We start from the raw sequence: 21,795 nt of genomic DNA, 5'->3' as shown, positions 1-21,795 counted from the left end.
CCCACCACCCTAGTGGTACAGATTTTCCAATAACTTTGCAAAAGCTTTGGGATCGGAGGTGCAGAAGCTCGAAAAGTGGAGTTTAGCTGGAGAAAATAGAGAGCAAACACGAGAGAGCATCGGTGTTGCGGAATGTGCAAGGCTGCCTTTATATGCAAGGAGTGGTCGCAATAGGGTAAGTCTGGTAATGCTCGGCGTATAAGCAGTTATTCCATAAAGCATGTAATAGAAAATGTCGCTTTGTGTGTTCCTGAGTCAATCGCCTGATTTACTTTAGCACAAACATATACTTTGACCTAAGGAAAGCACACAAACAAAGTGAGTAGTTATTCCTTGTTCTGATGCATTATCGTGTTTAGCTTTCGTATGCGTCTTTAATGCAACTTGCACGTAATTTACTCCTAGTTAACGAACCACTTACCATACTTATACTGTAACCTAAGATATTACGGCGAACAATTTCATGTATGTTGTTTCAACTTGTTGAAATACTTTATTCTCTCTTAAACAAATCTCCGCATCTGTCGCTTTTCCCACATTTCCTGCGTTACAAAGCTTCGCAAAATAATGCTAGCACCGTCCCCAGAGAGACCTCCCCCCCCCCCCCCCCCCCCTAGCCTGTTCCATGATCGCTGCCTGGTTCTGCCACGTACTAAAAACCAAAAATGAAGATGATGATAAAATAGCTATTTTGCATTTGTTTTACTAATCGTTTATACGGCCTCTCTCTGTCTCTCTCTCTCTCTCTCTCGCTCCCCTATCCTACAATGTTCGCGCCGTTCGCATGCTCGGGTTTTGCTGCGAAAGCGAAAACGGTGAGTTAAAACAGTTAGTTAAATCAAATCACAGATCCACGATCCACCCTCCCGGGCACGCCGTCGCCTTAGATAGGAGCCCAGTGTTCGGCGGACCAGATGAGCGCGTGTATGTGGTTGGAGCGGTCGCGCAGCAGCGACTCCTTGAGGCGCTTGTCCTGGCTCGTCGGCGTCGTTGCCAGCTGGCGCATCGAGGCGGTCCCGCTTGTCGTCGCGTCCGTGTAGCGCTCGATCAGCGACCGGTAGCCGCGTCCGATGGTGACGACCAGGGGTGCGGTGATACCGCCGCCCCCGGTGATGGCCGGTACCACCGGCACGATGCACCGTACGTCCTCCTCGAACGGGCGGAAGACGGTGGTGGGCCGCAGGCTGCCCCGCTCCACCACAATAATGCAGCCCCAGGCGGTGCCGATGTACAGCTCGTTGCCCAGCACGGCCAGGGCGCTGATTTGCGACTTGCCCGGGCTGAGCCGCTCGTCGATCGGCATGCTCTTGAGGCTCTCCGAGCACGGTACCAGCTTGGTGCAGTCCAGCTTGTTCTCGACGCGCTTGCTGGACGATCGCCACTGGTAGAGGATGTAGCTCGGCGCGAGATAGGAGAACACGTAGTCGTCGGCCGACGCGTACAGCAGCGCCACGCTCAATCCGCGCACCGGGACGGGCGCCGGGAAGTGCGTGAGGTGGTGCTGGCCGGACACGTGCGAGTGGCGCAGCGAGAACACGCTGATGGCGTCGTCGCGCTCCCCGCACCACAGCTCGCACTCGTCCTCCGACAGCCAGAGCGCGGTCACCGAGCACAGCCGCTCGCCGGAACCGAGCTCCGACAGCACGAAGCTGCCCTCGGCCGACACGCACGTGCTCGGGATGAGCGTCGAGTCGAGCAGGAACAGGCGCCCGTTCTCGAGCCCGGCCGCCACGCGGTGGAACTTCTTCAGGTAGACGAGCGCCACCACGGGCGACGGTGTCGACGGCTCGAGTGCGTACGAGAACTGGTGCGCGCAGTCGGCTGCGTGGAACGCGTAGATGTTACCCTCGGCGTCGCCGATCCAGACGGCCGACTCGACAGCGCACGCCGTCGTCAGCTTGATCGTCTTCAGCAGATGCGGCGTGGTGGGCTGCGACGACCCGCTCCCACCACCCTGGCTGCCTCCGTGCTGATGCTGCTGCTGGTTCTGGTTTTCGCCCGCTGCCGCAATGTTCGCGTTCGAGGCGGACCCTCCGCCGCTCGATCCCGCCGGGCCCGTCTTCACCTGCGGGCACAGGATGCGGTGGTACTGCTGCCAGCCCTTGGCCGTCCCACCGAGGATGTCGATGCGCGAGTTGGAGCACGGCAGCCACAGCTCGTACCCGGACGCCACCGTCGTCTCCTCGTCCGCGCTCGCTATCATACAGGCGATGCCATCGAGCACGCTGCCACCGTGCGACAGCGAGATCACATCCAGCAGGTGCGTGAACTCCGGCGCGGTCGCAATCGACACGATCTGGCTGGCCGACGGGCGCACCTTCGGCTGCTGGTCCCAGCACAGCACCATCAGGTCGAGGCAGTAGGACGGGAAGTGCGTCTCGCGGTGCGTCAGCACTGGCCGGCCCCCCTCGAGGATGCACTCCTTCACCGCCTCGTGCCCCTCGAACGGCTGCCGGAGTGAGATCAGCTCGTACAGGAACATGCCGAACGAGAAGCAGTCCACCTTCTCGGTGTACTCCTCCTCGCCGTTGTGCCGCATGATCTCCGGCGCCATGAAGCCCTCGGTGCCGCCGAAACCTTTCGAGCCGGACGGCAGCGTGATGCGGCTGATGCCATAGTCTGCCACCTTGATGTGCACCGCGTTGGCGGGATGGTCCGCGCTGCAAACAACCAAAGAAGCGGATAATTAACACCAGAATCCAAACAGTCAACCATTTTCGTGTTCAATATCTCGCAAACGGATGAATACTTTTTCAAAACAAAAAAAGGCTTTTCTTAAAATACAAAGCTACATCTAACAGAGACACATTTAAGATTTGTCTGCTTGACCAGTTCAAAGAACCAATTTTCATCAGATCTCTCTTTAACACCGAACAACTTCATCATTTTTGAAGATGTTTCTGATTCCCAAACGGTATTAGGATAAGTGCTTCCATAGTGGTTGTAGTTGTGGAATAAAATCCTAGCTTTATGAAGAAATAAATACAAAAGCTTTATTTATTCTCGTATGAATTGTTCTTTGATCTTCTGCGGAGTGTTCGAAAAAACACTCTTCACTCCGTAATCAATAAAAATTATTTTTGTACTAACATGCTAGATTCCATAAGAATTTATCAATTGATGTCTTGAGTTCCCTGAAAATTGCAAAATTACCTAAACAAGGCATTGGTCAAAATATGTTACCTACTTTTTTTCAGAACCATAATGATGTTTCGATCACAATTGGTTTAAATAAGTAAAATATTGTGTTCTTTACATTTATAAATTACATCATATTTTTAGATGCATGACTAAATGCACAACTATTGGTACCATTACTCCACAGATTTTTCAATCTTTTATATTTTTTGAAGAAAAACTAGTGTACTAGAAAACAAATACAAAACCACATGTTAAAAAAACAGGTTTATTATTTTACGTTGAAAATTAAACCCATAAATTGGGTTCAAAGATCGAAAGTAAGGCCAATATAATACGCCGCCGTAATATGAAGTAAGTTTTTTTTTATGAATTTTAGACCGCAAAGGTGAGACATAATTTCATTGAATTGAGTGACATAATTCACATCGCTGAATAATCATTGAAAAGAGTGCTCAGTTAATGCTGCGCAATAAGCAAGTGAGCACATTAAATGCATCAAATCAGCGATATGCTAAAAGAGAGAATGTGATTCAAAAAAAAACAAACCAAAATAAAAAGTTTAAATATTCATGATAACATCGCAACAATTGATAAAAATATTTAAAAAAAAAACATAAGTAATGTCTTAGGCATTCAAAACTTCTAGGATAGGAGCAACTAATAGATAAATAGAGTGTACAAACAAATTGTGAAATAAACATAGCAGTAAAGTGATAGCAGTTGCTTTGAGTAGAAAACAAGCAAAAGTAGATAAAATATCACATGCTTACCCGTGAGGTTCCGGGAACTCCCAGACGAGAATGTTCTCCGCCTTCAGGTCGCGGTAGATGACGCGACGTTGGTGCAGGTACTCCATCGCTTTGGCTGCCTGTAGCACGAGCGCCTGGAAGCAGTACGGCCCGATGCGGGCCCCGCTGCGCCGGTAGTGTCGCAGTACCGCATCGAGCGCCCCCTTCGGCGCCAGGTCGAGCACGAGCGCCAGGGGTTGCGTGCAGACACCGACCAGCGGCACGATGTGTGGATGGCGAAGGGTCAGCAGCACGGCCAGCTCCTGCCGGGCCGTACAGTACGCTTTGCAGGCATGCTGAAGCGGATCGCGTTCCCACTTGCCCAGCGCCGCCTTGTACGCGATGATGGCGCTCTGGCGAGCGCGTGGCCCCGGAGCGACGGGCTGCAGCATCTTCATGGCGACGTTGATCGTCGTAGCGGGCCCGGGCGAGGTGCCACCGGGGCGGGTCGGAGCGAAACGGGTCTTGCACGTCGCCTTGAACACGAACCCGAACGCACCGCGCCCGAGCAGCGGCCCACGGCTGATGTCACTCGAGCGGATCAGGTACCGCTCCGGCAGGTCCATAAAGTTCTGCAAACGAACAAAACGAGATCGATATGAAATTCATACGAATTGTCGATAAGTCTCGTTCGAGGTTGAAATTAGATATAGTTCGAGAGAAAATCTATTTTATTTCTGTAATATATAAAATTTAGCATGTACTGTTGCATGGAAGAAAGTTGTGCAATATCATGTTGCATGGAAAAATTCTATGCAACCTTGAGCCTGCTTGAAGTCGCTAACATGCCACGGATGATAAGTCCTTTCACTTTGTCCACAATTTTAAAGCAGAAAAGCCAGAACTCACTCCGTTGGACTCCACACGAAAACCGAAGGAGATATTTTTAAGACAGTTTTTTCAACAAATTTGTAAAATAGAGGCTAGCATTTTTAATCTGGAAGTGCCAGATACAAAGCTAACAGCGTCCGTCATTCATCCGAAGTCTCGGGAGTTCTCAGTATTTAGGTCGCTAAGTAAGGTCGGTACAGGACTGGCCACGCTCCTCATATGGTGACAGTGATGGGATACTTATCGCAGATTGATTTAGAGGTATCCCGGTAATGACACCTTCCATAAAAGTGAACGTATCATGTTGCTTACCACATCAGGCGTGATGCGACTGAGTTCGATTTCGCCGTGCACCGGACAGGAGACCAGCTTCCGATCGTAAGCCGCAAGGATGCACTCCTCCACCATCCACGAGTAGCTTGGGGAGCCCTCGCCCGTCAGCACCAGCGGATAGCCCTCGATGGACGTTTCGCTCGAGCTGTCCGCCGTCTCCTGGCCCACGCCCGAGTCACAGTCGGACCAGCCGAGCGAGTCCTGCGACTTGCGGCCGGCGGCCGGATTCGTATCGTGCAGAATGCCAGGTAGTTCGTTCAGTCCGCCACCGCTCGATTCGCCCCCGACCAGCGATCCGCCGGCCGGCCGTTCGCCGATGCTCAACCGATGCCGGTGGATGCCGTTCCGGTCCGTGCCTCCGTTGGCGAACGGTGCACGCTGGTTGTGCGCCGCCGAGCAGGGTTTCACCTGTGACGGGAGGTTGGGTGCGTGGCGCTCTTCGCACTCACGCAAACACCGTGGACAGGGCACGAGACGCGTCACCAGGAACCGGCCCTCGGACGTGTGTACGAACCGTGTGCCGAGCGTCGGATACCAGTCCTCCAGCAGCAGATCGATGTGGTCGACGGTGAGGGCCAACAGCTGCGTCAGGCACTGCACACTCGGCTCGAGTTCACACGCCGGAGCCCCATCAGCCCCCGGTACCGTCACCCGCAGTGTGCTACAGGGAAAATGTATCTCCAGGATGGAGCTGGTCGTCAGGTCGATGTCGCACCAGATACCGTCCTGCTTCAGCTTGAAGCGATTCATCGGATTGCGGTACGGCGAGCTCGGGCAGGTGACGGCAATCTCGCGCATCTTGAACACCACCGTCGACGGCCCGTAGTGCAACGCCAGCCCCGTCTGCCACACGGCCCAGTGCGCCGCCAACGCTGGCAGCTCCTCCGTTCCGCCAAAATCCAGCAGCTCGCGCGGAAGCGGATAGAGACCACGCACCGCCTCCACCACCTGGTCGTCGGCGAGGACGCGCGTGATGAGCCGCGACCAGAAACCGGACGGGAAGTAGGACATGAGCAGCAGCCGGGAGATCGAGCGGTCCGGATGTCGGACCGTCTGCACCTCCGGCGCCTCCATCCGCGTCGGCGACTGATCCGTTCCAGAGGCGAACTGCTGCGGTTGGTCGTACGAAGGGAGCGACGTGCTGGATGTCATCCCTAGCAACGGATTCCTCCGGGCCCGGCTGACCCAACCCTTCGAGCGGGTTGCAATCTTTAACGAACGAAATGAAAGATAGACATTTATTAATATTGACAAGCTATACCGTGTGTTGATACACCCAGCAGTATCAATGACAGCTATGGAGCAATAAATTAGCTGTAGTAGTTTGCACATTTCTCTAATCTAAACCCTCTACCAAACGGCAGAGTTGAAATGCAGCATATAGACAAATAAACTGAATATAAATCAAATGAATGTAAATACTGTCTTCAATCAATATCAGTTCGAATTAAATTGTACATAATAGAAATTTAAAAGAAATATTTACATTAGCTTCCTTAAGTGCATGCTTCACACAACTTCCTCCGAATAAATCAAATTTACTAAACTAGTCTCAAACGTTTTAAAGATTGTTTGGATTACATAATGTTTGCATTACAAAAATAGACAAATAAGAAATAAGTAATTCAATTTGAATGATAAAGTTATCAAACTTGTTCTGAATTCAAAAGAAATGCTACTTTTTATCTTGCTTTCAAAAGAAAGTTGCTAGCGTTTTTCGTTTTTGCATGAAAAGACATTAAAATTTCTCTATTTTTTTATGCAAATGTTACGTTTGTGAGCAACGTTTGTTTTAGAAGTAAACCCTTTATTAACTTGAACAGAGATCACGGATCACGGAACGATTATTGGAATAGTGTATTGAAAATGTGAAGTACAAGAAATTCGAATCAACCATCCGGATCAATTCTCTCTCAACTATCAGGATCTATTTTGTAACCTCTGAAGAACTATAAAGAAAAACAATTGAATCCTAAATTTAGTGAAATCAAATGTAAATCACACTAGCAGAATTATCATTTTTTTCATTTCATCCTAGAAGCATACATATGTTTCAATGTTCATCCAAAAAAGATCGATCTATTTCACTTTCAAACCGTACGTTTGCTTATAACTAATGAGAATACAGCAATAGCAACACATTTTCGATCAATCATCTCACGAACTCGCAGTAAAAAAAAGGATATTCTGTCGGGAACTACAACCAGTAGCAAAATAAGATTCGAGGTGCTGAAGATTTCGAACGTTCAAATGGTAAGTGATGCATTAACTACAACTTAATATGGACATGAAATAATAATTTGCTATTCCAACTGGATCTGATAAATTATGAAATGACATAAGAGTATTGAGAAGAAGCTTTAGTCACTCATTGCTTTTCGTTTTTAACACATCTATCAAAAACATTTTACTCGAAGCGATTTCGACTCACCCACACGAGGCGAATTGACATATAAGAGTGTTGTTTAATTGCTGGTTCTTTTATTCAACTATGTTTATTAAACATGAACACAATTCTAAAACCTTAAAATGTGTGGAAGGGAAATAAAGCTCCAAATAACATAAGAGAATACGTAACGTAGGGAAAGGCTATGAGCCGATTCGGATCTAGATCGCTTACCTTCACCGTGACCATCCGATCCGAGTTGCTGTCCTCCTCCGTCGGCAACAGCGAAGGTATCAGCAGGGTCCGGGCGTCCCACGAAAGCGCTACCTCAAACTTGTTCAGCAGACTGACGATGTATCTAAGGGGGGGGGGGGGGGGGAGGGTGGAAGAGAAGGTTAGTGAGATGCCAGCAATTTCTTGGTAGCTGCCTGCTACAACCTACCCGCGATGGTTGTTGCTACCGAGACAGGAACTCTTGAAAACGTGCTGCAGGTCGTCCATCTTCATGACGCCGGTGCGCGCGAACGGGTTGATCTCGCGCACCGTGACGACGTGCGCCAGCATATCGCACAGCCACTGCGGATCGAGGAAGTAGAGGTCGCGCAGGGTCGCGTCATCGTAGTGCAGCAGGACACCGTTGTCGTGCAGGAACATGGTGGCCTGGTTCAGCTCGGACCAGTCGCGGAAGCCCTTGAGGCCGCGCTGCTGCATCTCGTGCGTCACCAGCTGGCGGTAGCGCTCGGCGTCCAGCACCGGGTCGGCGCCCTGCTGGCGCTGAGCGGCCGCGATCTGCGCGACCACGTCCTCGAGCGCCAGGTAGCTGGCGGGGACGCGCTGGTACAGCAGCGGTTCCTTGCAGCCGGGCGGCCGCAGCGAGAACGCCGTGTCGTAGATGAGCCCGGCCAGCAGCTTGATGTTGTGGCCGGTGCGGCAGCTCACCTCGATCGAGTCCAGCACGCGCGGCAGCCCAATCTTCTCCGCGTCCGACACGGCGATGAACCGGTCACGGATGAGCTGCTGCAACTCCTCGGCCTTCTTCGCCGGCAGCGTTTCACCGACCGCGTCGTAGTGCGTCCCGACGATGATGACGGGCGAGTTGGGGGCACGCGCCTGGATGTTGCCGAGCCACTGGAGCACCTCGGCCAGCCCGCGCCGCCCATCGATGATGCGCCACAGCACCAGGTAGAGGCTGCGCTTGGACAGGAAGTACTGGTGCGTGGCGTAGTACTCACGCTGTCCGCCAAAGTCCCACGTGCGGAACACCACCGGACCGTGGTTGGACTGGCCGCGGACCTTCTTCTCGCACACCCAGTCGCCGATGTCTACGCCGACGGTCGACATGTTAGCACCGCGCGACGTCTTCTGGTTGATGTGCCGGTGGCCCATCCGCTTCGCCCAGTGGTCGACGGGCTTCTTGCCCCGGGCCGACCCCTCGCTGCGCAGCTGCTCCAGCAGGCTAGTCTTGCCGATGCCCTGTACGCCAACCACCATCAACTTCATGCGCGCGTACGGGCGCGCATCCTCGTACACCGACTTGAGGTACCCGACTATGTCCATCGTCTTGTACTTCTTGCTCTCGATCATGGAGCGCAGCGGATCCTGCAGCGGGCAGCCACGTGTGTTCAGGTTCCAGAGCCGCGAAAGCAGCCCCATGTGTGGCGGCAGCTCGGTCACGTCCACGTTGCCACTGACGTTCAGCACGCTCAGGTTGGTCAGCTCGTGGATGGCGGGCGGGATCTCCTTCAGGCAGTTGTTGCTGATGTCGAGCATCGATAGGTTGGGAAAGATGAGCCGTGACTTGGCCAGTCCGATCAGGCTCCACTCGGCGTCCTCCGACTCGCCGAGCGTCGTCACGTCGTCGGTCGAAAGTTGGATGCGCGTGAGCAGGTTGTTCGCCAGTACGAGCGTTCGAAGCGACTCGAGCCGTAGATGGCGCCGGTGACAGCAGACACTCTTCAGTACCGCCGTCCGCAACGAGGTAATGCTGTTCGAGCTGGTAGACGATTTCACCACCATCGTCACCTCGTTGCCACCGACATACGCCGACGGTGACGCTACGTCTCCGCTTCCGTCGATGCTACTGCCCGAACCGGTGGTAGCTGCCGATATGCTACCCTTGCCGCCGCCGCTGCTTCCACTGCTGCCGACCGCTGGCCTGCCGGACCCACCGTCCCCAGCGCCCGTGTGCTGCTTCTTCGACTCCTGCGGGTTGTAGCACATGAGGTGCGGATCGGACGCCGTCAGACGCGGCAGGCTCGGCCAGCAGCTGATGTCGTTGTGACCGAGATCGAGCTGTTTCAGCGACGCCGGGTAGCTCGTGACGTGGCCCATCGAGCGCAGGTTGTTGTAGGACATGTTGAGCCGCGTCAGGTTGACCGCCAGGCAGGGCAACGCCAGCGGGATGCTGGTGAACAAATTGTTCGCCAAGTTGAGACTGCTCAGCTGCGACAGGGCACTGTCGGCCCGTGCGTCCACCAGCCGCAGCTCCTGCTCGGTCACCTCGAGCGAGCGTGCCCAGATGTGGTGCTTAACGAGCTCGAGGCTGGTGACGTGCCGGTTGCGAGACAGCGCCTCGGTGCCATCGTCGAACGAGGCGCCGGTGTAGGGATTGAACAGGGCCGCCACCGAACCGGCCGCCACGCCGGGCACACCGTCGGGCGGGCCGGGCGAAGGCAGATCGAGTCGGGCGCAGTCGGCCCCGATCGGCACCGCTTCGGCCAGCGGCAACGAGGGTAGGTCTTTTAGAAAGTTAAACGCCACGTTCAGCTCCTTCAGCTTCGGCGCCTTCCACATCTCGAACGGCAGCTCCTGCAGCTTGTTGTTCGACACGTCCAGGATGGTGAGGCTGGGCAGGCGGAACAGCGTGGCCGGCACACACTCGAGCCGATTGTCCTGCAGGTAGAGCTCCTCCAGCACCGGACAGTGGTAGTCGGGCAGCTTGCCCGAGCCCCGCCGCCCTCGGGCACCCGCCTCCGGTGGCTCGACCAGCTCGTCCGGCAGCGGAACCCGCTCGATCTTGTTTTGGGCCGCGTTCAGATAGCGCAGGCTGCCCAGCGTGAACAGCTCCGCCGGCAGGGTCGTGAGCGTGTTGTGCGAGATGTCAATGCGCGTCAGCGCGGCCAGTGCCAGCCGGTGGCACTGCGGGTGCGCTCGCAGCTTGCGATTGCATTGCAGCACCGCCTCGCTCAGCCAGCTCATCCGGATCAGCCCGAGCCGGCAGTTGTTGCTGTGCCAGTTGATCATCGTGGCCGTGCTGGGGAACAGCGTGCTGTAGGTGCAGTTGCTGCCCAGCTTGACGAACGCGAGCGGCGACGCACTGTACTCGGCCGCCGACGGTTCCTGGCCGGCGAACGCCTTCTTGTTGATCTTGTAGTCCGGGTCGGGGTGCGCCTTGATCGACAGCAGCCGGCATATGATCGGCTCGTCGGCGTTCTGCACCGCGATGCCGAGCGCCACCGACTGATCGTCCCGCGCTCCGTGCTTCAGCAGCAGCTCCACCATCGGCAGCGACTTTTGACGGGTCGCTTCGGCGAGCGGGACGTTCGAAAAGCCGTAGATTTCGTCCGACGATCTAGAGTGTGGGAGAGAACATCAATAAACAGCAAAAGAAAATAAATGTTACTCTTTTTCATTGACTCAGTAACGTCAACATCGCTTCCAATCACAATCATATTTGTTACATGACCTGCTTTGTTGTTGAATACCCTCTGTAAAGTTGCCATAAGACCACCTCGGTTTTTACGATTTCTTACTGTCAATAATTTTATGATAAAAACCTGCCAAATTTGCCTAAACAAATACGGAAATTGATAGTACACATAGTCTACCGAAAATAATAAGATAGAGCGTTGAAAGTCCATTTAATGATTGCCATGTTGCTATAAGACCACTAAAATACAATCGGGTTTTAAAGGCTTCATCCCTAACTAACGTGAAAGTATAATACATTTAAGAGTTTGATAAATGTAGATACACTTTTAAATCATTTAAATGATCTGAATAGTTCGATTTGGTATACACTTATTGGAGTTAACTAGCAAAGATTGTCCAACGTGTCGGTATTGGCCGCACTAGCTCGAATAGGATTGCGTACCATTTATTTTTGAATAAATACAGATAATCAAATATCCCCAATGAAATGCCTTTCCAATCCAAAAAAAATCTCCTTTTTTCTTCAACTATTGAATGGTTGGTTGCCATGGTATTAACAAGCAGATGGATCATAAATGTTCCTTTCGAAATTTCCAAATTGATGACAGCAAACGCACGTTTAGCACATCAATATAATCTCTGGTAGTCATCTCAAATATCATAAAGGCCAGCTTTAGAATAAAAAAATAACAACAGCAACATCGATTACTGGAGACATGAACAAAGCATCCTCATCAGGAGTAATATGCACTGGGATATATGGGGCAGAATACACCGCGACATCCAAGCGATCGATTTTTCCCTCATGACGCCTCTAACAAAAGCAGAGGCAACTAGCTATAATAAAACATAAAAAACGATACTTAGACAACTACCCGGTAGAGAACCAGCAATTCTTAAACTTCCAATTAAGCTAAGAGCTAGGAAATCAGCTAGAAAGTCTACCTTAGCGGGACCTTATTTGTTAGAACGCTCGCCAACACATGTTGACAACGTAGTGCAAAGCAAAACAAACCTTTATCCAGATTTAACTACTCTTAACTAGAACACTTATGATTAAAAAATAGTAGTACTACGTAAGAGAAAAGAGAAAAGCTTTTTGTTGTCATACTGCCAGAAGAGTTTACGAAATATTTGAAGCATTGATCATGTCAAATTGTGATGAATACATGAAGGGATCTGGTTGCGTTTCTCAGCGTCACATATGACATGTTCAATAGGAATCTGTTAACTCAAAGGCTAAACTTGCGATGAACGAAGACTCACTTGGGATCGTTTTGGTCCTCCACGGCGCGCGCTATCACGTTCGGGTCGGCCCCGTTTTCTAGCAGTATCGTAACGACGTCTAGAAAGCCACCGCGCACCGCCGCCAGCAGTGCAGTTTCCCGAGCCGCCCCACACAGTATGTCCAGATCGAGGGGGCAGCGCATCTCGCAGTCATCACCCTCGGCGTCCATCGACGGGTCGGAGCGACCGCTGAGACTTAGCCGAGACATAATCGACTGGATGCCGAAAGAAATCTTCCGACTGGTGGGACTGAGCGGATTGGTGGTGGTATTGCTGCTGGCGTTTTCCGATGATTCTCCGTCTAACGGCGCTGCACCGGGCAGGCCAGCTGCGGAGGAGGAACTGGTCGGGCCCGAACGGCGGACACACTTCACGCGCCACGAGAGCAGCGTTTGCACGAGCTGCGGGTTGCCGAGCAGGCAGCCGACGTACAGTGCCGTCTGGCCGGCCACATCCTGCGCGTTCGGGTCGAACGCGAGCCGCCACTCGAGCTCCCCGTTCGGGCTACGGTACGTGCTGAGCAGCTCCTCGGCGTACGGGTGCCGTATCAGCATCTCCACCACCGTACTGTGGCCGTTGATGCACGCGGCGTGGAACGGCAACCAGCGCTCGACCGTCACCTGCTGCACCAGCTGCGGAAAGCGCTCGAGCAGCATTGCGGCCACCTTGGCGTGTCCATTGTGGACCGCCGTGTACAGCGGTGAGTATCTCGTGACGGCGTGGGCCCGCCCGTCCGCTCCGGCCGAAAGCAGCATCTGCACGATTCGCTCCGAACCGGCCTGTGCCGCGCTGGAAAGCGAAAGAGGAATGAACAATTAAACGGAACTGTCAAAGTGTTGAATTTGACTAGAGACTCACATAAAGAGAAGCGTGTTTGCCCCGCCCGGTGCCATGTTGACGATGATCTCCCGCTCGGCACCGATGCCCTCCAGAAGCAGCTGCACAGCACCCTCATCTGTCGCCGTGACCGCTTCACGTAGCGCCCTGTGCTTCTGGGTACGAATCTGTTCGCGGGTGTCTGCACGAAGAGAAAAGAGAAAAGAACAACAATGAGGTCGGTTATATTTTACATCAAAATTATTTCAACTTAGGATACATTTAGTTTGTCAAGTATATTGAATCAACGAGTCCTTGATCTTCTACAACGCAGTTTTTGTTTCTTCTACTAAATTTCGCATATTCTACGCAAAGCCTCATAGCTAATTCGAACCTGGGAAGCTGTTATTTATTTCAAAACTAGCTCCTCTTTTTCAATCAACTAGGTATCCTGGTTAGATGGACCCATATTGAGGGAACAGAATTTTTCAGCGTATATGGTACAGCGATCAGTCTTTCAATCTGTTGTTCTAAGTTCAATCCCCATTTGATATAACGCAGAGGTCGGCTTTCCGACCAGTAAACAATTTTTAACGCTTTATAACAAAAACCAATTTCAATTTTAATCGGATTCGTTCACGATGTCAGGTTTGTTTTTCCCCAAAAATGAAAATTAAAACTGTTGAACGAGGTGTCCCAGGTGCATTCTTCCTTTACTTTTTGATAGACTTTTTCTATCGTTTTTATAGACCTTTTCTATCTTATATATATTTTTTTTTTATATTTTTGCTCATGCTAAAATTTCCTGAGTCATCGTTAATTCCAAGTACAATCAAAGAAATTAATGAACAATACAACGAACCAAAATTTATTTCTCAAAAAAGATCAAAACTCAAGGAAAAGAAGTATGAAAATGTATAAAAAATGTAATGATGAAATTTGTTATATTCTTTCTTACACCACTTTTTAATGTAACTTTACTATTTACAACTCTATTCAAAAGGGTTTAGTAATGCTTTGGAAACATCAAATCATCATTAAAGGTATCCAACCCGCGCTTTCGGTATCTTTTTGATCATCTGGCCCTTTTTGCAGCTCCGTCGAATAACATTCTGCAAATTAGTGTTGTGCGTTCGTCCATATATAACGAAGAGATTATACATCGATCTTTTTTACAGTACGATAATCAAGTTGTCTGACATAACATCGAACTAAAGTTATAGATTGAAAACGGGTTATGAATATGTATTACTTTTAAAAGGGTGTGTTGAACCCGTTTATGAAAGAAAAACCGAACACCGTGCGAGCAAAATAGATCTTCCGGTTCGCCACAAAGCAACCAAAGTAATGAAATCGATGGCGTCGTTATTAATTTGTCGTACATCAGATCGAATCTGTTCTTTGTTCAGTTTAACCTTTTTGTGGTTTCGCCTGCTGCGGTTGATTGAGTGGCATCGCAGTCGCTTCGAATTAACACTGACGTACATATACTTATGATAGCATCATCGGAGCAGGTATTTATCACTCATTTTAGAACATAAGTTCTGGAGCAATTAGAGCGCAAATTTTCCAAATTTTAGTACCACCCCTTCTTCCTTCCTCATTCGTAGCCGTCAAAAAGTGTGAATTGCAGAGCTTTGGAATAAAAATTATGTGCGTCGAGAAATGCCTCATGCTTCTACGCAATTGTAAGGCAAAAATATCCTGCAGCCTTAATTTCAGTAAGAAAAAATGGTTAAAACTACACCCTCCGGAACGACTAGTGTTGATGAATCAAATCAGTTTTCTCCCCCGCCGGATTTCACCCAACTTGATTGATTCACTCCCGATGCAATACAGAAGAAAAACAAACGAGCTAACAGCAGCGAAGTTTTTTAATTAACGCTTGAACATTTATCGTGATTCATTCACATCTTCACGTGTGCGTCGCGTGGTTTTCTTTGCGATCGTTACGGATCGGTGCGTTCACGTGCAGCCAGCGATTGCCCGCGGAGGTAGCCTTCGAAAAGAAGCGAAAATATGACAGCAAAAGGAAAGTGAGAGCGACCAGATGCGGACCATGATTTCTACGTTGGCTCTCTAGCAGCCCAATCTGGCTGAATTAATGCCGTTTCGGTGTGCAACGGACAATGATGGTTGGCACGGGGGTGTACCGGGTGGTGGGTATAATGTAATTGGGCTTTAAAATTCAACACCGCAACACACCCAGACCGTGCCCATTGAATTTAAATTCAGATATATGCAAAACCCCCCCGGACGCAAGCAGCACACCCAACACGTAAGGGGCTAACATCCAAACCCTACGTAAACGGCATGGACACACGAAGAAATAAAAGCGCCTAACCCGCGCATTGCGCTTTTCGCAACACAACGGGGTGCACAACATATGGGCTTGCCTGTTGATTGACATCGATTTGACGTTGCTTTGGTGATATTACAAGCCAAAAAAAGGGCCAACCCAACGTACCATGATGACGTACACCTTCTTCTAGTGGGAATTCAAATGATTGATCAGTATTAGTACATTTACAAAAAAAATGTGTCCGGTCTGGTAAATTGATTGGTCTGGTTGTTCTAGTGTTAACAAGATCTTCTATGTGTAAGTAACGAATGTGTTGATAACACAGTTGCACTGACATTGCCGAAAACATTAATTTTGCCCTGTTTGATGCAGTCATTTTTATCATAATTGATTTAGATCGATTAAACATTTCCCTTCACCAATCAATGGTAAACATAGGTTTTATGCGTTTGACGTTTACGACTGTCTGTATTTGTCCATTACCGCAGTTTCAGTTCGGCAGTGAATCAGAGCGGAGGTTAGCAGTGCAGTTCCTGAAAGGGTTAGCGGAAAAGTAAGGTTACGGCACGACCGCGTGGTCACGCCGAGCTGGAGCTCAGGTCAGAAAAATCCTAGCTGCCGCACATCTCGTTCTGTTTGAGTCAATCAAGCGGACCACGAGTTCTTGTGTCCTGACAACGGAAGGAATTATCCCTCCCGTGGCCGGCGGGTGGACATATGGCTATTATTAGCCGGTCCTAAAGGACGAGCCCCTTCATAGGAGTTCGGACAGAGTCGGTACGCCTCTGATTACGAGTAAGGGAACAAACGTTCGACTTAGCGTAGGAGGATATACCCCGACTCGCATAGCGAAAGAAGAAGAAGAAGAAGTCCATTACCGAACCAATAGGACTTGTGCCATCATACATAGTGGTGTCTGAAGATGGAACAAAGTACATCCTGTATTTCTCCATCGCCTACATTACTTGATCGCATTAAGAATATGATTATTGCTTGCACTTTAATCAGCACAACACACTGCACTGTAGTACACAAAGGGTCAATGGTTACAGACTGATAAACATAAAAGAAGGTTATTACCATTGCGGAAACGATTGCGGTGGTGGTGGTTTTCGTTTTATTACCTGGTATTTTCCACGGTTCGATCACCTCGTCGACGAAGTAGTCGCATGCATCGAACGCCCGCTCGGCGCCGGTTTTCGGAACCTCGCGGAACTTCCAGGACATGGTGCTATGCGGCCGGGCGGACGGACTACTGACCGGAGAAAAACACTTAGAACACGCGCACTCAACGCACCGAGACACAAGATGTTAGAAGGAAACCTTGGTAAGAATGTATCCACCAGAGGGAGGGAAACGACGAGAGTGATGTACCAACTACGAGGCAAAGCGTTGGCCGGGTCACTACAGTGAACAACGGTTGGCACCCCGTTTCTACTGCACAATCCGCCAGCCGGGCACGACTGTAGTCCGGCGACACATAAGGAACTGAGAGAAGAAAACAAAGATAGATCCACAACGACGATCGACTGCAACGTCCGCAACCGTTAACCACGCACCGTTGCGCTTCAGTCACTGGCTTTAGGCAGACACACCCGGTCCAGCCCTTTCCGAACGGTTTACTGACGCTACAAACACCCGTCGCCGTGCCGTGACGCGGACGCAAACCGTACCCGACCGTGGAACAATCCGTCGCCTGACGTATGATCCAGATAAGAGCGCACGAAGACGCTAATTATGACGTGCTCGTTTGTCGACGGCGAAACATGGCCACGGTGGTCCGGGGCAAGCCGAAGGATGTCACACCGCAGACTGGGACTGGGAAAAGGGCCCCGGTTGCGCACCGTTCTGTCCCGAGTCGAGATGCACGCGATTCGCAACAATGCCGACCGATCGTTTCCAAGCGCACCGAAAGGGGGTCTTTTTTCCGAAAACCGCAGACGAACCGACGAGGGGAATCGCAGAAAAATCGATACACAATCCTACGTCTACCCACCTACCCGGTTGCTCCCATACACGGTATCTCTCCCTCTCTTTCTCTCTGTTTCCCCACTATAAAGGCCCTCGAACACGTGCACGCGAGTCGGCTCCACATCCGGGCGCGGAGAAACTGTAAGCTTCCGCGTGTCTAGGGGAGTTTGTTTTCTGTCCCCCCAACCGGGCCCCGTTCGGCTACTGTTAACCGCGACTGAGCAATGTACAACGAGAACATCCGGCATGGGGAAAAAAAACTCAAAGCCTCCGAACGGCAGGACATGCCCACTGCCACGCAATCGCACACACATCCGCCGGGTGTACTCCCTCACTCCTTCGCTAAAAATAAAACTGTACAGCGCCGAAGCAATGGAGGCAATGGTAACGAGGCTACACATACACGTCGTGTGCTGAATGCGCATCGCTTGGAGTGCGAGTCCTTTCCGAGGAGGTGCTCTCTTTATTTTTTCCCGGAAGGGAAACAAAAATCACCCGGAATCAAATTATAATCCTCTGCTAGGAGAGAAGAATATCGCAAAGGTTGCCAGAAAAAGTGTCCTTATCTCGAAGCACATTATGTTACATGTTTGACGATGCCGCAAACCCCCTTTACAATGTTTTAAATTTGTCCTGTGAATTTCATTTGTCAACTGAGTTTGTAAACTGTTTTTCAAATCAACTTATACACTACCTATGAGATTAACATTATTTAACCAATCAAGTTGAATGTGAAAGATTTGTAATACATATTCGCTTTTTTTTAAATGATATTGGCCCGTAACCGAAATATTTTACAAATACCAGTCAATATCTAGAATTTACACATGAACACGGAACGACAAAACTATTCCTAACCAAATGCTTTGTTATCCATATCCCTTTTTATCAACATTTCTCTCGATAGTTGAGAAAGAAAATGTGTTGAAATGAAATGAAATACAAAACATCCAAGTGTTAACATATGACAGAACACAGAATGTTCATACAATCCTACCGGGTTTTTTTAAAATAAAATTAATAATAAAAATAATTGAAGATTAGTAAAAAAAGTTTGGCCGAATGATTCGAGCACAATCGTGTGAACAAACTGAGTACTTATTTTAATAAGCTGATAACGAATGATTGATTGTTGATTTGTTATAAGGGCATGTTTTAGTTCCTAAACATGCTAGCAAAGCACGAAATTGGCATGTTGATTGCGTTTGTACCGTTTAACGAGACAAGTCCTTAGATGATGATGTTTCACATTTCTATCAATTTACGTTGTGTGAAGCATTTGTGCAATGTCTGATAAAGAAGGTTGATAGCTTATAGTAGAATGTGCTAGAACGTGAAAAAGAGGCAATGAACTAAAACAAACCACTGATCTATTTATCACCTCATTCCCATGACAGAAATGTTCTCTGTTGCTTATCTTATCGTACGACGCAGCGCGCGCGTCGTGGTTTAATTTGAGATAACTTTGCAAACAATGGCAAGAAGCTGCAATTTATTCAACCTACTTTATATGCGACGTTCGACCTCGCGACGAAGGGGACGCGGACGGTACTAATTAACTGGGAACAGAGAAACTTACCGGCCGCCTCCTTGAGCAGTTCGACGCAAGCCTCGTGCCCGCTGCGTTCTGCCAAATCGAGCGCCGTCAGTCCGTTGCGATCCTTCGCAATGAAGGAGGCGCCCGCGTCCAGCAGCACCTTGATGTTGCTCACATGACCATGCTCGGCACTGAGATGGAGGGCAGTCTGGAAGGAAACGAGACTCTTAGCGTTGACGAACACCGGGCCAAAACACACGAACCACGTGCCGGATATTACCTTATTGTCACACCTAGCACCGCTTGTCACGTTAGCGTTGGCACCGGCATTGATGAGCATTGGCAGGCAGCGTGAGTCGGCCGTTACGGCGGCGGCATGGATCGGCGCCCGGCCCCACGCGTCGAGGCAGTCGATCAGGTGCACCTCCTCCTGCAGCAGGTCCTCCAGCAGTTCCACATTATCCCACAAGGCGGCCTTGAAGAGACGAACGGAACAATTATACAGTCGGCCCGCCACACGCAGCGCGCGTATTTTGCGTTCGAATAAGCCCCTCGGTCGGGGAAAATCGGTCGTTTCACCATCGCGGACGGCATGCATCCTCTCGGATGGGCTGGATTCTACTGAGTCAAGCCAGCTGAAACGAACTACACTCGTACGAGCCCAGAGCCAACCAGGTGGGAAATAACATTTCCACGAAAAGAACACCCACCGCCGGAACCCCAAACGCGATTAGCAAAATGCTCCCGCTGAAGCAAACTACACGATGCAGTGGATCACTCTCCTTACAAAAACTCATGCACAAAGCCAGTGTAGGCAAACCTTACTGAATCTCCAACGTCCCTACATCGCTTGCCTTGCTGGCAGAAGAGAAAGAATGCTCTACGCCAGGAAAAAGGACCCCACAGGTTCGCTTCCTCTGAGCAGGCAGGCCATTACGTAACGCGCGAAAAAAAAGTGAACTCGCGAACTTATACGGCGTAACGGCGCCCGTTGGCTGATCGTATTTCCCACAACTGTATCGGCTTCCACCGGCCGCCGACAGCCTTCCAGGTCGGTTCACCGGCGGATTAGCGTTTGTGTGACACGAGGCGTGAACACAAATTACCGAACCAACTCTTATTGTAGGGCAATCGGAATCTAGGATAAAAACCTACAAGTAAAGAATACGTCAGTTGATTACGTATCAATGGCATTCTGATAAATGAACAAAGTTTCATAAATATTTGAGACTCTCATAGTAACAAATATGGTAGTTCGGAGGGTAATGCTCCCGTCCAACCCGTTTCTTAGTTACTGCTATTCTTATTATTCTTGTTTTATGGTAATTCCTGCGGTCAGCTGCCGTATGGCTGGATCATCGTATATTATACGAAACGGGCTCTGCCGTTTGCCGCACGGAAGCCAAAAAACTGCCCCTTTAGGAAGCCGTGCATTAGCTGCACCGAACGTGACCGTACGGAAGTCAGGCTGGGTGCGGTTTATTTATGCCGACCGATCAGGTTTCATGTGGTCAGTTTTCGTTTGCCCGTCGACAACGAGAGCCCTGCGATGCCGTCAGGTAATTAACCGAACCATGGTACTTCCAAGCAGGTCCGATCGAACAATCCGAAATCTGGACCTTTTTTCTTCCAAGGACGGAGGAGATTGACCACCTTCGCTTCGTCTCCAGCGGTGCCATTCGTATTCCTACGGTTGGGATGAAAGAGCAAACGGTAAAATGATATGAAAGTACGAGCCGAAACGCGATGGGAACGCGTTTGCCCAGCACTTTAGATTGGGTTAGCAACTTCCTGCCGGAGCTCCCCCATCGGTTCAGCTCAGGCTGCCAATCAAGTGACCGATCGTCAACATGGGGTGGATTTTGAACGACGGTTGATTGTGGTGTGCTGATTGAAGAGCTGGTGTTCGGTCGTTACACCAGAAACGCGCTGTCTTGCTAGATTGATTGAGACGCTCCGGTATGTGCTAACAAAATGCTTCAACTACCACACTGCCTATGCCACACTGCTTGTACTGCATTAAGGTGGGTTGGCAAGGGCACCATAGTCCTCTCCACCATGCCGCTCCATAAACCATTCAAACCAGCGAGCGGGTGAAGTTGCGCTTCAGGGTCAAGGTAAAGCGATTTCGGTGGCTATTTTCATGACGGCGAATGGCATAATTTCTCTTCGCGGCTAAATTTCTTTTTGGTTTTCTTTCTTTCACAACGCGTTGGGGGAGAGGGGGCTGCTCCCCGCGTTGGGAGAAAGTGTTAACTGGGGGCCGTAGCTTGCAAGGCTTTCTTGTCACTTTCGTGTGTTACGCAAAGCCACCTTGACGGAACGGGAGAACTGCACCAAACAGTAGCCCTAAACCGAAATCGGATGTAGATCGATAAAAAAACGATCCAGCTGAATGGGCACTATCCAATCACCCTCCCCGTTCACCCTTCACTCTCTCAGCCCACTCCTTCTTCGCACGGGATGATATTACCTGGTGCAGCAATCGTCCGGGGAACTCCTCCCCGACGGGCGACGGTGTTTTATCGGCCAACATTGAATCGAATGCTGCGGTTGACCACCGTGTGCCTGTGCATCAGATCCCACTGGCGGTTTGGTGAGTATTATTTGGTGTAGGCGTCACTTCCACTCCGTCCCGCGATGTTGTATTCTTTAACAGGCGTTTCTGGATAATCACTCGAAATATCTCGCTACTGGTTAGGGAATGTTATTCAGTCTGGATCCCCCTTCGGCAGCTAGCCCATCGCCTTTC

At 50.2% G+C, this 21,795-nt stretch overlaps 2 protein-coding genes across 2 annotated transcripts in view; one reads left to right on the top strand and one right to left on the bottom strand.

The window, feature by feature from the left end:
• The window catches only part of LOC131269499 (aminopeptidase N), a 232,460-nt gene that overhangs the window by 20,997 nt on the left and 189,668 nt on the right, over positions 1-21,795 (top strand). The window lies entirely within an intron of this gene.
• LOC131269495 (leucine-rich repeat serine/threonine-protein kinase 1) lies at positions 507-19,453 on the bottom strand. The gene is made up of 16 exons (XM_058271874.1): positions 19,324-19,453; positions 19,086-19,251; positions 13,276-13,435; positions 12,776-13,206; positions 12,397-12,712; positions 10,465-11,050; positions 10,120-10,416; positions 9,644-10,050; positions 7,922-9,472; positions 7,655-7,837; positions 6,609-6,639; positions 5,464-6,161; positions 5,073-5,412; positions 3,912-4,501; positions 2,031-2,660; positions 507-1,943 (listed from the first exon to the last, which is right to left on the bottom strand). The coding sequence occupies exons 1-16, from the start codon at positions 19,381-19,383 to the stop codon at positions 884-886; spliced, it is 7,506 nt and encodes a 2,501-aa protein (XP_058127857.1). The 5' UTR covers positions 19,384-19,453; the 3' UTR covers positions 507-883.

Source organism: Anopheles coustani, chromosome X (genome assembly GCF_943734705.1).
Source record: "Anopheles coustani chromosome X, idAnoCousDA_361_x.2, whole genome shotgun sequence".
NCBI classification, from domain to species: domain Eukaryota; kingdom Metazoa; phylum Arthropoda; class Insecta; order Diptera; family Culicidae; genus Anopheles; species Anopheles coustani.
The sequence above is the reverse complement of the archived record's forward strand: the minus strand, read 5'-3'. Positions and strand labels throughout refer to the sequence as shown.

Excerpts from the sequence above, each read along its gene's own strand:
- LOC131269495 (XM_058271874.1), bottom strand. The coding sequence starts at position 19,383 with ATGCTCATCAATGCCGGTGCCAACGCTAACGTGACAAGCGGTGCTAGG. Across the intron at positions 11,051-12,396 it reads GAGGACCAAAACGATCCCAA|ATCGTCGGACGAAATCTACG; the intron begins GTGAGTCTTCGT and ends CCCACACTCTAG. Across the intron at positions 5,413-5,463 it reads GCGCACAACCAGCGTGCACC|CATCGGCGAACGGCCGGCCG; the intron begins GTTCGCCAACGG and ends GCATCGGTTGAG.